General features: G+C 39.9%; 1 protein-coding gene across 2 annotated transcripts in view; it reads left to right on the top strand.

The window, feature by feature from the left end:
* The first annotated feature begins 2,292 nt into the window (after window positions 1–2,292).
* Window positions 2,293–17,019, top strand: part of PTCHD4 (patched domain containing 4) — an 80,537-nt gene continuing 65,810 nt past the window's right edge. Inside the window, exon 1 of one of the 2 annotated variants that reach the window (XM_026707739.2) lies at window positions 2,293–2,927. In XM_026707739.2, the coding sequence (XP_026563524.2) occupies window positions 2,553–2,927 (375 nt within the window). In that variant the 5' untranslated portion in view covers window positions 2,293–2,552. Of the gene's footprint in view, window positions 3,102–17,019 lie in introns of both variants that reach the window. The other variant, XM_026707737.2, reaches the window with a different exon arrangement.

The raw sequence follows: 17,019 nt of genomic DNA, 5'->3' as shown, positions 1-17,019 counted from the left end.
TTGAGTTTGATGCAGAATACAATGTTATGCTTTATCTATTATTGGTATTTTAGATTAAGAGGCTATTATATGGCTACCATATCTGAATTACAAAATTTCAGACTGCTATTGAATGGAAGCAATATTTTCTATATCTTTATTGCCAACTAATCCAGATTGCAGATTCCAGTTTTTTTTCAATCAAGATATGATTGTTCTGTTTAAACCAAGATAGACTTACCTACTGCCTAAAACTTGTATTGGCCAAACCATCTTTTAATGTAACCTTAATACAAAACTTGGTTCTGCTGGTTAGCTTGGGAACCCAATGGTGGCACTCCATGTTAGAGATGGCTGGTAGAGTGATAGAGGAGATTCCCCACCATATCGATTGTAACCTGGACTATAGTTTTTTATGTGTGTTCTTTTATTTTAATGGTGCTATATTTATAATTTTATGGTATGCCACTCAGAGTTGCTTTGGAAAGGGAGAAGGGCGGCATATAAATTTAACAAATAAATAAATAAAGTAGGATAAATATTGTAATTTAAATGATTTCTTTCCTAAATATTTAAACCCAATAATATCAGGTTTTAGAAAGTTATGAATTGAAATACATACATTTAAACTAAAATTTGCTCGAGAATTCACTTTTTCTCAAACATCAAGTCTAACACCTGTGACATTTGGAATTGCAATGGACAGCGGCAGGTTATTCTGAAGATAGTTCTTATCCAAAGGAAAAGCCCATATCAAAACTAGAGGAAGGGTATTGAAATTAAATATGAACACAGACATCTGGTAGATGAGAATCTCTGATATACTGTCCATTTGGTTTATAAACCATTTAAAAAAGTGATTAACCTTGTCAAAGTTAAATGTATTGGTAAACAGTGTGACAGGTTTTTGTCCTAGACCTGATATGATGGTAGGAGTGTGTGAGTGTACCTAATTCTGACCAACTCAAGATGCTACTGTTATAAAAAGTCCTTTATTAGCTGTCTTGAAATTCTTGAAATAGCCTATAGCAAAAAGAAAAAAATGTTCCAAACTGAAACAGCCAAAGAATATAAGAATGGCAGAAAAAGAAAGAAAGAAAGAAAGAAAGAAAGAAAGAAAGAAAGAAAGAAAGAAAGAAAGAAAGAAAGAAAGAAAGTTGCCGTTCAAAAGAAAGAATTTTGCAGTCTAGCCTCTAATTTTGTGTATGGGGTGTATGGATGGGTGTGCGTGTGAGTGTGTAATGTCCCTTTTAAGGCATTGGTGCAAAGCTGCTGAAAAGCCTTCAAAGATGGATTCCGGAGCAGACCTTTTGACGGACCAGCAGCAGGTAGCTGAGGTGGGCAGGTAGCTGAGACAGGGGGCTCTTGGCTGAGTCAGTAAGGAGCGCTCTGCCTTGAACCTGGAAGCCTCTGGGCAGCCAGTTCTCCTGGAAGACCGCCGGCCACGTACCTGGCGCTTGAAGGCAAGGAACAAGAGCGTTTCAGCACAGGGATCTAGGGCAGGCCCCCACCCTCAGCTCCTTGCAGTAGTCAAGCCCGAAGCTTAGGCGAGAGCGGCTGAACCTTCTTACCATTTCCTCTCATTCTCTTCCCTGGCTCCGTCGCCTAAAGCCTCTTTCCGGGGCCAAAAGGCGCGGATGGAAGGGGACACCCGCTCGGCTAGCCACAGGCCCCGATCCTGGCCGGGAAGCAAGAGAGAAAGGAAGACGAAGGCGGCGGCGGCGGCGGCGGCTGAGGTGCCTTCCCGAAGCCGAGCTCCAGCTCCCGGGCGCTGCCTCGCTCCCGCCAGAGGAAGGGAGGGCGCGAGAGACAATGGGGCCGGCTGGGTTCCGCCGCAGCCTCATCTTTCTTTCTCGTTCCCGCCTTTCTGGTCGCTTGCTTCTTGCCCGCCCGACAGCCAAAGAGGGCGGGCTACCCTCAGGTAGGCAGGGGTGGTGGGGGTGGGGGGGTTTCCCGCGCCTCCTCTTTAAGGGAAAGGCAGGGTCAGGCGCAGCCTCCTCCTCCTCCTCCTCCTCCTTCCAGGAGCCTCTCCGGCTCGCCCGGCGCTTAAACTTCAAAGCAGCCGAGAGCTCCGCGGCAGTCCTGAAATGCCGCCGCCCACCTCGCTTCGGAGGGCTTTGCACGAGCGCGCCAGGAAAGAGCGGAGGGGGGGTTGAGGACGAGGGGGGGGGGCTTGGCTCAGCCGCCGCCGCTGCCGCCCGGCGCTGCCTCCGGAGGATCGCGAGTGGAAGCGGGGCTGAAAGGCTGAGAAGGGGGGGAGGGGAGAGGAAGCCCGAGGGAACCCCTCCTCTGCCCCCCCAACTTCACCCCGTAGCCCCGCACGCGCGCAACGGCCCCCCGCTCCATTGATCAATATTTGGTCATCTTGCTGCAACTTGCTGCAGTGTTTGAAGCGGGTAGTAGAGGGAGAGGAAGGACGAGCCAGCGGGGCGAGCGAGTGAGCGCGAAAGTCCGAGGCAGGCAAAGCGGGGCTCGTCAGGCCACTTAGCTCCCGATGTCCCCCGTGCTTTCGAAGAAGACGGCCGGGAGCATCCGCAAGCTGGCTCGGGAGAAAGAGGAGGAGGAGGAGGAGGATGCTGCGGCAGGTGATCCACAGAGGGCTCCGGTCGTTCTGCCACCACCTGGGCTTGTTCGTCAGCCGGCACCCTGTCTTCTTCCTCACCGTGCCCGCAGTCCTGACCATCATCTTCGGCTTCAGCGTCCTCAACCGCTTCCAGCCTGAAATGGACCTGGAGCTCCTAGTGGCCCCGAGTCACAGCTTGGCCAAGATCGAGAGGAGCTTGGCCAACAGCCTTTTCCCCCTCGACCGCTCCAAAAGCCATCTCTATTCGGACTTGCACACCCCGGGGAGGTATGGCCGGGTGATCCTTCTCGCCAAGCCCGGGGGCAATATTTTGCACCAGGCTGAAGGGCTGCTGCAGATCCACCGAACCGTGCTGGAAATGAAGGTGAACCACAAAGGCTATAATTATACTTTTTCCCATCTGTGTGTGTTGAGAAATCAGGATAAGAAATGCGTGCTGGATGATATAATTTCAGTGCTAGAGGATCTGAGGCAGGCTGCCCTCTCCAATAAGACAACTGCCAGGGTGCAAGTGAGCTATCCCAACACTAAATTAAAGGTATGCTCTTAATTGCATGCTTTTGCCGATTAAAGAAACAGCACTTCATTTCTTGTCCTCAGCAGCAAAGAGAAGCGTTGATGTTGTTATTGGTTGTTGTCCTTGTTTAAACCAGAAGAGATAGCAAGGGCATGGTTTTAATTGGGGATGCTGTGGGAGAGGAGGCAGGTTGGAAGGGGAAAATGGAGCAGTGTCAGAAGTCATTGGTACAAGCAAGAGCGGCAGCAGGCTGGGCTTGGAGTGCAGAAGTTGTGTAGAAAAATGCAACCTCTTGCTCCCAGCACAAACTGCCTTTGGCATGAGAGCATCTTTAACATAGACCACAAGGGAGTTTTTTTAACAGGTGCCTGATAGCAAACCAACCCTATCATGAGCTAATTGCAGTGATTCTAGGAGCTACCATCTCAAGGCTGTGGACCAAGTCCAGGGTGAGAATTAGGAGTCTTACAATGGAGCCGAAACTTGGATTGACACACCAGTGCAGCCTAGGGAGGAAAGCAAAATGAAGAGGTATGGAATTAGTTTTGTCCAGTTAGCAAGTTAGTCAGTGTAATTTCTTTTAATGTTTTTTTATTTATTTAAATAATGCTTGATGGCTATTTCCTCCTGGCGAAATAGAATTTCTCTGGAGCGGATGCTTCTTGGAAGACATTTCAAAGGCCAATACTTTCCGCAGCAAACAGAATTTGGGTATAACCTAAAATGTTGATTATTGTTAGATGCCTTATCAACAATATTAGTGATGTAGTGTTGTGGCCTTACCTTGAATACTAGCAAATAATGCAAACTTTTAATTATCTTCAGTATTGATGAGGTGTGTCCTAATTTACAAATAATGTAGGTAATAGCACAATCATTGATTGTATCAAAAAACTTAGAATAATAAAATTTTCTCCCATTACAGATTTAGTTTTATCTGCAGCTCAAACTTCATTTTCTCCTGTGTTTTTATGGCAGCCTCTCTTAGACTAGTACAGTTCTTAATCCACTAGTTGAAGATCAGATATGTCTCTGGCCATTTGCTGGGCACAGTCCAATGAAAGCCAGTTCTATTTCATTGACATTAATGACACTATTTGGTCATAAGTGTTCTTATCTTATTCATATTTTTCTTGGATATAAACTTCATTAAGCTAATTGGGATTTACTTCCAAGTAACATATAGAGGATTATGCAGTGTAATTCTCTTCACTATTGTCCTTGGGAATTCTCAGTATTGACCTTGTCTGGACAATGCCATTTCATTTACTAGTTTTTCCAAGTAGAAGATTATTTTGTAGCAAATAAAGTTCACTCCGGAAGTAGATACATATTGTAAAGGGTAGCAAAGTGTTACACTGTAGTTATGGCAATATTTGTGCATTTTATTTCACATAAATTAGTTCCACTGAGAGGTACAATTAACATATGAAATGGCTTTTGCTTTTTATGCTAAAACTAATTCTAGAATATCATATGCTTGTTTCTAACTACTAATTACTCATCTTTGCTAAGGAGAATGCTAACTTCAAAAACTAATAGATAATAACTGCAGTTGCTTTTTCATCCTTGGGGGAACTCTCTCTCTGTCTCCCTCCCTCCCCCCTCCCTCCCCCACCTCTCTAGATTATAGTTATAAAATGGTCAGGGCGAAGCTGGCTACTTTTTGCATTTGAATCTGAACCAGAAAACTATTCCAGCATTTCATCAACCTTTCTATATGGCAGATCATACTTGCCATTCTTGATTGAGCGAGAAGATGAAAGTTTAACAGTGGACACTCCCCATGGTGGCTGAGGGAATATAAAAAGTTTGATTGATGTTGGTGGGACCTCGGATGAAGTCTAGCAGTTTGGATTACAGATGTTACTTGAGCAATTAATCCAAAGGAATATAAGCATCCATTATGGCTGTATAACACAGAGACACCTTGTTCTTCCAGAAAACTCTGTCACTGAAGGATGGTGACATTTGGTGAAATGTGGCCTCACAGAAATGCTTTGGTGTCTAATGGTTTTAAATGATAGCAAATCAATATTTCAGTCACCATTGGATCCTTAGAGAATCATCCATGTCAATTTGGCAAATAGGAAGAAGTTTAAGAGCTTTCAGAGGCACATTAATTTTTTGCAAAACACCTGGAGCATTAAATAATGAATCTTTGACATTAAATGGAAAGATAACTATCTTTGAAATGAAACCATTAGGGTTACAAATAAAACCCATAAGCGTGGACATGATACTTTGAGATATTTGGATTATCACACTACACCCATAATTATCCTTGCAATAGCTAGAACTATCCAGTTAGGTAGACATACCATACATTATTTGTTATGAGAGATGGGAATTCCGAGGGACTGGAAAAGGGATTGTTTAAGACTTTATTTGGGGATTGGAATAAACAATAGTAACATGCAATTATCCCTACTTGGAACTGAGTAATGGCTGAACAATGATAGGCTCTCTTTCTTTTTTTCTAGGTAGGCTGGTATTCTTTCAGAAACGTGGGTTGCTGCATGAGACCTAGAAGCATTCTTGGAAATAAAAATTATACTGGATGTTATGCAGCATGCCAACTTCCCATTTTAAAATTAAATAGATTTTTAAAAATCAGGCAAGGTTTTAAGAGCCTGCTAAGCCCTAAGAATCATTGGCACTTTGGAGCGTCATGTTGTAGAGTCTTGAATCAAGATATCTTTCTCACTAGATCCCTTCAAACTCTGTTCATCCATTAGATTCTTTAAAACAAGAAAATTAAGCATGAGGTTCTGGTGGTTGTGTTCCTACTTGATGGCCTGATTCCAGATGTTAATGTTATCTTTTGTGCTGTATTTTGATCAGTTTTGGATCTATACCCAATATGTAACAGAATAACAGAGTAGGAAGGAATTTTGGAGGTCTTCTAGTCCAACTCCTTGCTTAAGCATGACATCCTTTATCCATGAAGGCGAACCTACGGCACATGTGCTGGAAGTAGCATGCAGAGCTATTTCTGCCAGCACGCAAGAGGTTGCCCGGAAGAGCCCCATTGTGCATGCGTGCATGTGCCACCCCGACAGCTGATTGTTGGGTATCTGGTGCGCATGCGCAGGGTGCGGGGGAGACACACACGCATGCACAGAGACGCACAGCACATACAGGGGTCTTGCACGCATACTCAGAGACGTTCAGCACATGCAGGGGGATCACACGCGCATGCGCAGAGATGCATGGTGCACGGGAGGATCGTGCGTGCATGCGCAGAGATGCACAACACGTATGGGGGAGTTGCACATGCATGCTCAGGGGGCATGGGGGGGCAGCATGCATTGCCTTCTGGGTGCTCGGCATGGGAGCCAAAAAAGATTAGCCACCAACATATCATTTTAATCAAATGGTTGTCCAATCTCTTCTTAAAAGCCTCCAGTGATGGAGCACCCACAACTTTTGGAGGCAACCATTCCACTGATTGATTGTTCTCACTGTCAGGACATTTCTCCTGAACTCTATGTAGGATCTCCTTGATAAGTTTCTATCTGTTGCTTCATGTGCCTTCATGTCCGGCCTTCGCCTAAAGATTACCTGTTCCCTGCTCTCATTAATTGATTTATTTAGCTGGTAAATTGTTTATATATGGAGGTTATAGATTCCTAAATGATTGGATTCATACTTTGGAAGTACTTCTGGAAAATGTTGTTATCAGAAGCTTAGGTGGCCTTTTTGAAATGGAGCTGATATGCAGCTGTGGTCTTTCTGGAACAGAAATGTCCTGGCCAATTGATGACATTTAAGATTACTGCTATAATAGCTATATGACATAGCAATTGTCTCTCAAAAGTATATTAAATAGAGTTATATTATTCACAAAAGTATCTGTAGTGATGTTTCATATACGTTTTCTATGTTGTATATCTTTGAAGAGTGATTGAAAGCTTGATTTCAGTTGAACACAACCACTAGGTGGAAACATTTTACTCCTATTCTGCAAGAGTTGTGTGTGCTCAGAGACTCCATTTGTACATCATGCTTAACTAGAGTCAATTGCTGAGAAGGGCGGCTATAGAAATCAATCAAATAGTTTTTACCGTGTTTTGATAAAACCACTGTTGGATGAGTTTACATCATATACTAAGTCATGATTTGTTCAGACGCATTCAGACGCAGTGATGTAATTATAAAACTTAAGAGTGCTTGGGATCTAGTTTTCTTTAGAATTACAACATTGTGTCTGAATTCACACAATCTGCAAGTCAGAAAGAAATAAACCATGGCTTAGTATGTGATGTAAACTCAGCCAAAAGTTTTTATCAAAATGGTCATCAATTATAGTTAAACTATTTTGTTTGATTTATTTATTTGTATCTCAGCAAATGACTCTAGCTAAGCATGACGTATAAACCTCCTCCCATCCCCACCCCCAGATCTCTAGCTTGCTGTTATCTTTAGTGGGAAGATCCCTTTCGGATGTTCCTCGTGTGTAACATGATATATGTGGTGAAGGGAGGTGAAACTTTTTCATTAATGCTGACATTTCATCTATGGGTCTTCTTCACAGAATTTTTGCTCATATTGGGGGCATTTTTTTTGTTCTCTCCAGTTTCATCACTTCTGAGATTTAAACTGAAATCTGCTACTAAAATTCTAATAATAAAATACACTACTGTGGAAACTGGATAAAGAATGATGTACGTGTGTAAAATGAGTAAATAAATGACACACATACCTTTATCCCCAGTAATTGCAGGCAATTGTGTTCTTTGTGTCTCAGCTACACTCTTTACATAACAAAGAAGGGAGAGTATAGTTGAGACACAAAGAATACAAATTGAGTGCAAGCTTTCAGAATGGCTGTACTTTTTTATACTAGTATATTATTTTCAGTATAAATTCTAAGGTAATATGCTCTATAAGGTTTGGACAATATATACATTTTACAAGATACATGTTCATTTAACAGATCAAGAATCATATTATTTTAGTCAGTGAAATAATCATTTTTTCTATTCTACCTGTACTTCTTAAAAAACAACTCTATTTAAAAAAAGTATATCTTTATTGTGATTAAATTGCTATCGGAATGAATAAAAGAAACATAGTACATGAATAAAATGGTATCAAGAACATACAATTTATATTATAAAACCTGCAATTCTCCAAGTCCCTGTAATGTCTCTGTGGGTGCATGTTAAGAGTATGAAATGTTTAAATCTTCTCTAAAAGAAGAGTTTTTACACATGCTGAAGATAACTAACGCTTCTCTGGGATAAGTAGCACACTTTGTCTGATTGCTCCTTCCCAGCTGAGGGTAAGATTATTAGGGAATGGGCAGGGTAGCCTCTGTTCTAGTCTAGAAGACAGAAATTCATAAAAGGTTCATCTTCACTTCCAAAACCATGTTCCTTGATACACTCCCTGATCTTCACGGTCAGCTCTGCTATTTTGTGCAATTTCTTTCAGGATAGGAAGAGATATCTGGGGGTTGCTAAAAGGATTTTCTTCCAAAGACAATGTCCTGTCTAGCTACATGGGACTTCTCTTAAAGACCAGTTGGAAGCTACAGCTTATCTGAAATGCAGTGATGTGTGCAGCAACAGGCATACAATACCACAATATGCCAGTATGGTATCTATCCAGAACGTTTTGTGAGGGAAGGGAAGGGAAGGGAAGGGAAGGGAAGGGAAGGGAAGGGAAGGGAAGGAACAGACAAGATAGAAGATACAAAGATAGAGGAAAATAATAGAAAATGAAAAAATACAGAAAAAAGGTGATGGTGGCAAGAAAATCGGTGGTATCTTGCAAAGAATGTGGGATTGATATCTATTAATAAAAAGGAAATCATCCCATAATTAAGAGCATAAACATGAAAAATGGATATAATAATTTTCCCCACCTGAGTAGGGATCATTGTGGTGATCAGATTTTGATGTTACTGCAATGAGTACAAAATAGGCAAATGCCCCTAGAAAATAATTTGACATTTCCATTTATGTTTAATTATTGTTTTAGAAAAACTAATACATTTCTCAGAAAATGCAAAATGTGTTTGTCTTTTTCCTGTTACCCAGAATAAGCTCATGTACATAATGATATTAATATTAATATATTTAACTGCCCCAGGTTTTTTTTCTGGAACCTGTATGTCTATCTATCTAAAATCTATAAAGTTTTGCAGTGTTGCACTTGAATGATATTTTATCTCAGGATTCTTTATGAAATGTTGTCTACATTAAAATAAAATTTCTGAAAGTGTAGATAAGTTGAATAAATCTCCTCCAATGGCATTCATGGAGAGATGTAAAAAACATCAAGAATGCAGTCTAAGCAGCTTGCAATCAAAGTCCTGCCTCTTTTGAATATTCCCTTTCAGATGCCACTGGGTCTTCTCCAGTATATCCAGTCTAATAGATATATCATGCTGCCTGCTGAAAACAGAGATGAATTTGATGTAGCTTCATGCATTACAGCTCTGAAATTCTTGAATCTAGCTGACTGACTATTGTCTCTTTTTTTTTCTTGAGATGCTGGTAATGCCTTCAGAATTCCAGATACATTTTCTCAGAACTTGATTTCATCATTCTGTAAGGTGGGGGGATTAAACTTTGTTTCCTATTTCTTCCATTCAGAAGAAAGATGGGCACCCCAAAATCAGAATGCCTGGATTAATTCAAGTTTAGTCAAGAGACATCTAGTTTTAAAAGGAAAAGTGAACACAAATGAAAACTATACACACTACAAGTAACCGATCTTTTCCTTCCATCTAAACATTGAATATTTATTTATGTGCAGTACTGCTTTTTTATTTTAGCTTGCTTCTCAAACTTAGAAACTTCCTTAAAAGATTTCTATTTTTATCGTATTAGCACTCTGTAAAGTGCTTTGGGCCAAACATTGGCTCTACCATTATATAAGTGGCTTAGTCCAACAATCTAATCACTGCCATCTTGGAAAACAGTGAATGACTAAAGAAACATAGACTAACTAAATCTCACAGCAATTTAAAATGCTCCTTACAGAAATCTAGTCATAATTTGATGAGACTTTCTAAAGATGTCTGTCTGTCTGTCTGTCTATCTATCTATCTATCTATCTATCTATCTATCTATCTATCTATCTATCTATCTATCTATTCACATCCATTCATCCAAATAGCAAATTAAAGCAAGCAAATACACGAATACATATACAAAAACAAGGCCCAAAGTAACAAGAGAAATTACAAAAATATCGATTAGTACAAGCAGGAAACGGATCTCTTCACATATGTGAGGCCTCAGGATTGAGCCCAGAATGGAATCTCCTAAGTCTTACTGAAGACCTACAGAATCAAGGACAATCTGATCTCTGGACCCACCAGAGTCAATGCTTTATTGATGGATAACCATAGGAGAAAGAAATTATAGCAGCATAAGCTGTAATATGGAGGCATTTTCTATTGCCTTTAATATTGGTTTCCTCAAAAGTAGTCATGAAAGGACTCTAGAAACTAAATATCCACACCTATAAAGGCCTCTGCCATTTTTGTGTCTCATGAAAAGCCAATTTACAAAAAGACTCTAAAACAAATCAAGTTTATTGCTTCTGATGTTATCATGTGTGCAGGTAGTTCAGAATATTAATGCAACAAGCTGAAATAGGAATAGCATTTTCTTCCTCCTAAATTCTTGCAAATCACATGAAGCATGATGTGAGATTAAGAATCAGTGGGGTATCCATAGTTAATCACCTGGGCCAGAAAATCTTTAGTTATATTCTTATCTCAACCATGAAGTCATTTTCACTAAACTGTCTTAGAAGTTAGATATATAGATAAAATAGGATGACATTAGATATGGGCTAAGAGAGATTGGGTGCCTGAGGCAGGAAATCCCCCCCAAAATCACAATAGTATTGAAATAAAACCAGTAACTGACCATTTAATGCCTTGCTTGGTCTCACAAATCTGGTTGCACAAAATAGGCTGTTTCTTTCTTCTCTGCCAACTCAGAGTCTGGACCTACTAACTCCTGTCTGGCAACAGGAAAGGTATTCTTTAGCACTGAGTGAGTTGAATGGTTGGGGATATTTCAGTTTTATTAACTGACAAGGATCCTATTGCAAATAGGTTCATGAGCAGTGGAAAGTCAACAATTTTGATCAGGGGCTTGGGGGCATTTATTGCAATCCAATGTTGCATTCACAATGGTGAAAGCTGACTAAGAACAGAAGGGAGAGACATATGACAACTTAACGGGATACTCCAGTATTTTTGTGGGAAATATATTTGGAGAAGACTGATAGGAAAGAAGCTGATTAGCAGCCTCCTCATCTTCAAATGAAAAATAAACCTTGCCAATTTCTATTGGTAGGGCAAACCTAGCTGTCAAACAGTCCAAAGGGAAAGCATAAATCACCCTGTTCCAATGCAAGCAATCTCTTAGTCTTTTTGCTAATTTTTCACTTTGTTATGAAAACATAACAGACCCAAACTCAATCATTCCACTATTTTCACTTGCAGTTTATTTTTCTAAAAGGATCTTGCCAAACACTTCAAGTTAAAAACAGGAATGTCTATTTCGATTTCTCTCTGAACATCAATACTCAATGCAAATCTTGGAGCAAAGGCAGTTTCAGATAGGTTCATAACGCTAGGGGAAAGGCCTCTCCTTCCTTTTAATCATGTATAGGCCCATTATAATGCTTAGGCTGGATACAGTTGTCCAAACGTTATAGCCACATAGATATATACCTCTCTAGGTGAGAAAACGGGAGGTTTACTCTTTGCTTTCTTTTCTCCTGAATTTAGAGTTCTATCTTCTAGTCAGTTGGTCTTCCACGTACCTGGGGAACCCTACCTAAGTTCCTGCTGTGCCCTTTGCTTTTCCCATTCTCCTTTGACTTTGCCAGTAAAGGTAATTCTGTCAGGACTTATCAGATCAGATACTTCATGCAAGATGGCCAAGGGAAAGAGCCAAAAAACAAAAGCATGCAGTTTACCTTTGCTAGACTTTGATTGTGTAGATCAGTGTTTCGCAACCTTGGCAAGAAACCTGAACTCCCGCAATTCCAGGAGCCCACACACATGCCTTCAAACTGCCTAGGATGAGAAAGACTGGTACAGATCATGCCAGGATTCAGAATATATTAAGGCTGATAAATGTGTGCCAGAACATTTGGTTATTCTTTTCAGGAATTTTACATAAATAATAAGGTAGGGTAAAAATGAGTTTGGAGGAAAAGAGGATCAGAATAGGAAAGAGTATGGGACATTGTCCCCTGGCTGATTTGTTAAATAAACAGTATATTATCAAACTGAGACAAAATCAAAACTGCAGGTCAAAATACTAGTAATTTGTTATTGGAAATAAAAGGACACATTCTTATTTAGTATATCAGCTGCTCTTGTTTTTGCTCAAACTGTTTTTAATCTAAATTAATTTAAGAAAGTTCGACCTGGAATGAAATGCTTTGGTAACAGATTGCAAAGGATTTTGTTCAGATTGCAGGCTACTGTGCCCTTCCGCTTTTCTAGAAAATCTCTTTCCTTCCCTTGGGTGGATCTTCTTGGACAAAGATATTTTGATGTGTGCAGATATGTGTGTATATATTTGTATGCATTCAGACATATATATTTCAAAGGGTCAAAACACACACACAGGCAGCAGGTACAATAAGCAGCTAAAAAATCTTTTCTACTGCCCCATTTCTTTCAGTTGTGGGGCCTGCCCTCTGGAATACTAATTCCCTCCACCCTGAGATCTGTATGATTACCACTCCAGCAACAGGTCTAGAGTAGGGTGGTTGTGAATGAGGGGTGGGATTCAATTTTTTTAACAACCGGTTCTGTGAGTGTGGCTTAGTTGGGGGATGTGGCTTGGTGATCATGTGACTGGGTGGACGTGGCTTGGTGGTCATGTTATTGGCTGGGCGTGGCCAACTCAACATCACTCACATCGAGGCATGCATCTCCTTGCCTGGCTTCTCATGACTGTGGGGATGCTGCAACAGTTGTAAGTGTGAAAAATGGTCATAAGTCACTTTTTTCAGTGCCGTTGTAACTTTGAATGGTCATTCCATCCAAGCAAAGTACCAGCAAAGGAACGGGAAAAAATTCCAGAGACGTTCCTGAGACAGGAAGTCTAGTCCTGCCAAAAATGTACTAAAGGGTTAAAGGAGAGGCAGTTTCTGTAAGCAACACCAGAATGTTTCCTTCCTGCCTTCCTTACAGGATTAGGCCAGTAATTTCTTCTAACAACCAGTTCTCCGAACTGCTTAGAATGTTAACAACCGGTTCTAGTGAATAAGTGCGAACTGGTAGAATCCCATCCCTGTTGTGAACCCTGAAGGTTTCTTTTGCTTGATGTATATGGTGGGTTTCCCTCCACCCCACTTTCTGGAGGTGTAATTATTTTCCTATTTTGTTGTTTCTAAATAAAAAAATAAAAAAATACATACTTATGTACATACATACATACATACCGAAGGTGGTATTCAGCAGGTTCTGACCAGTTCTGGAGAACCAGTAGTGGAAATTTTGAGTAGTTCGGAAAATAGCAAATACCACCTCTGACTGGAGATTTTACAGTGGTGCATCATTTAACCATTTTTAATTTCAAGGACAAGATTTCACTCCCATCTTTCATATAGTCTGTGGTAGAGTAGTAGGAAAAAGATTTGTGTTGTACAACTTGGAGCAAGTTGGGAATTTTGCTTCTTGTTCACAGCATTCAAGCTGGCAGAAATGAAGGCAATCAGAAACCACTTTTGATTCAATATTTCCGTGGGAAAAATAATGAACTGAAAATAGCTCCAGCAAGAGTGGAGCCAATTAGAACAGAATGAAGAATCAGCAAGTGGACCAGTTCAGGATTCCTCTCTGGACAAGGAGAGGACTTGGCATCACCCACAAGTACTCCAGATTGTTGCTCCTTATGAGGAGATTACAACAGTGATTTCCAGTGGGTTGAGAACTCTAGGAGATAAGGGAACACCATCTTTGACCAAACCATGGTCAGTGCCTTTATGGACACAAGGTTCATATATTTACTTTTCTAATCACTTTGGGAAACAGTTGTTTCTAACTGTCCTTCAGCCATTAAGAATCTATGGAATAACATTTGTACAATATCAGGTGAGTTTTCTTCAATCATTTGCAAAAGAAAATTTAAATATAAATGTAAGGACAATTTTTTTTTTTTGAATATACAGCAAAAGGGTGATGAGAATACTGTTTTGAAAAGTTACAAATGGGCTAAGGGTACTGATAGATTTGAAATGAGATTGTGATATTAATTATAAGAATCCTTCCTATGGGAAAATGAAGATTGGATATTAGAGGGAATTAGAAGGCATAAAAGATCATAATGAAAAGAAGAACGGGTACTTTTGATTTACTAATACAGAATGAAATAAAATATTTTAACATTGGACATATTGAGGGGCATCTGGGAATATAGTAGACTCAGAAGTTAATTTTAAGGGGTCTACCATTGTACTTAGGCTGTTTAAAAGATGTTATGGAAGAGGAACAAGCTTTACTAGACAAGATTGAGACTTATTTAAAAGTGGGTTTAAAAATGATAGGTACAAGAATGATATGGTAAAAGATGTTCCACTGGAAATCCAAATAACATCATCTGATATCTTAATAATTAGATCAATAATTAAAAGGGCTGTAACATTAAAAAAAATCAAGTTCTAGGACAGGGCTGTCAAACTTGCAGCCCACGGGCCAGATGTGTCACGTGCTGGCCATACCCGTGCCCAGTTTAGTGAAGGGAAAAGTTGTGATACATCACATGTTGACAACATGACGACATGAGTTTGACACCCCTAATCTAGGATATTAATTGAAGAGATTACAGATCAAGATTGCTAAAAGTATAAGGAAGGAATCTAAAGCTGGTGTATTTGTTCAAGGTTAAAACAGCTATGTTGTTCTCTGGTAACTCTTATTGGATTTCTACTGACTAGGACTACAAAATTTTAATGATTTGTTTATAGATATGATACAAGATACGGGGAAAAGATTAATTTGTTCATCATTTAAGAAAAGGTGATCAGTTAGCAAAATTGCTTACACACTATTTGTTGTGATGAAGGAGGAAATCATTTTATATATTTATTTATATTTTTCCTTTCTGTATTACTTGTTTCCTTACCATTTTGCTTTCTGTTTTTTGTTTTCTATGCTTTCCATTTTTTCTTTTTCTTTTTTCTGAGTTTGTATTACTGTAGTGTTTTATTTTTTCATTGTAATTTTGAATAAAGAAACCATCTTTGATTCAAAGGGTTTAGAAATTGAAAGCATTACCAGTGCCAGTTGTTTGAAAGTGATGAGCTGAAATTTGTTTGAGGATTTAGTAAGCTTGTTCATGGATTAAAACATTGACCAGAACTTCTTCATATATTATGTTGTTAACTTATCGTGCACTGCCATTGGCATCTGCAGGAAGGGGGCTGGGGAGAAGGGTAAGTGATGAAACATACCTCCATGTTTTACAGCACTTCTTTTTTTTTGAAAATCACAACACATCTATGAATGTACTTGCATTTTGATACAATGCATATCTCATCGTTTAGAAACAGAGGATTACGTTCTGTGCAAGAATGTCTATGATACCCCAACTGTTCTTTAGGGATATATCTAGTCATTTGCAAAGCAACATTATATTTTAATTTTTATTCACTATTTTTCTCTTGCAAACAGCTGAGATGGTGCTTTCGGGGGGCGGGGGAGGCTTTAAATAAGAAAACTCATACGAAATGGAGTAATTGGCTTTGAGATAATACAGAATTATATAGCTTTCCTGCTAAGATCTGACAGGGACACCTCTCTAGACAGAAGACTCTTTGTTCTTGCTGTTACTTGGGATTATCATCTAAAGCACTTCTGTTTAGCATCAAATTCTCTGGTGTCTACTCTGGGGAGACTCCATTGCTTCTCTGCCTTTCATGGAACTAGCATTGAGCAACTTCAGTAAATTTGGGAGGAGGAAGGAGATCATGGAAACTTGGCTAGTTCCATCAAACCTCTGATCAACCCTATTTAAAATGGAGTAGAACAGGGTCTCCAACCTTGGCAACTTTAAAACTTGTGGACTTCAATTCCCAGAATTCCTCGGCCAACTTTTTCCCCCTGTCACTACAGAAACTGTTGTAAGTTGAGGACTACTGTAATAAATTTCCATAAGTGGCATGCACCTCCCTCAAGTTCTTAACCGGACCCAAACATGGCCCATAACCTGTGAAGGGATCTAAACCAGGGGTCTCCAACCTTGGCCACTTTCAGACTTGTGGACTTCAACTCCCAGAATTCTGGGAGTTGAAGTCCACAGGCCTTAAAGTAGCCATGGTTGGAGACCCCTGAACTAGAACCTTTAAAAAATACATTTAGGAACATCTATTTACAGTGCTATTATTCAGCTGGTAGGAGCAATTTGGGGATGGCTGGAACCTATGTTTCTGTTGGGGGCAGCCAAATAGTCAAAGCACATGATGTCACTGAAATGGTAGGCTGAGGTTTCTATTAAGCCTTATTTTGGTTGGGCTTGTTATCCAAATTCCTTGGGCCTCAAAATGTAGCCTGTAAGCTGCAGGTTTCCCACATCTGGCCAGTATAGACAGAACTGCCACTGTTTGTGATGGAGTTGGCATGTTCAGCTTTAACTCTGATTCTCAAATGTTATTTCAAGAATCGTTTAATTCTACTTCATGGGTTCCAGAGACTTACTTTCCTTGATCATTGAACTGACATATTGCAACATGAATTTGTAACAAATGAACTTGTTTGATATTTTTTCTTCAGCTGCTCTGGGACAATTTTATCATATCTAACTTAGCATATATATCAGAAGCTGGAATTTTCAAAAGGAAAAGGAATTAAAAGCCAGCTTATTCCAGAAGATATTGCTTGATTTTGCCAGCCTTCAAAATTGGGACACCATAGCCACGATGAAGTGTATTTCATGGGATCCAAGCG

The sequence above is a fragment of the Pseudonaja textilis genome, chromosome 1 (assembly GCF_049901715.1).
Source record: "Pseudonaja textilis isolate UNSWEBS1 chromosome 1, rPseTex1.2, whole genome shotgun sequence".
Taxonomy (NCBI): domain Eukaryota; kingdom Metazoa; phylum Chordata; class Lepidosauria; order Squamata; family Elapidae; genus Pseudonaja; species Pseudonaja textilis.
The sequence above is the reverse complement of the archived record's forward strand: the minus strand, read 5'-3'. Positions and strand labels throughout refer to the sequence as shown.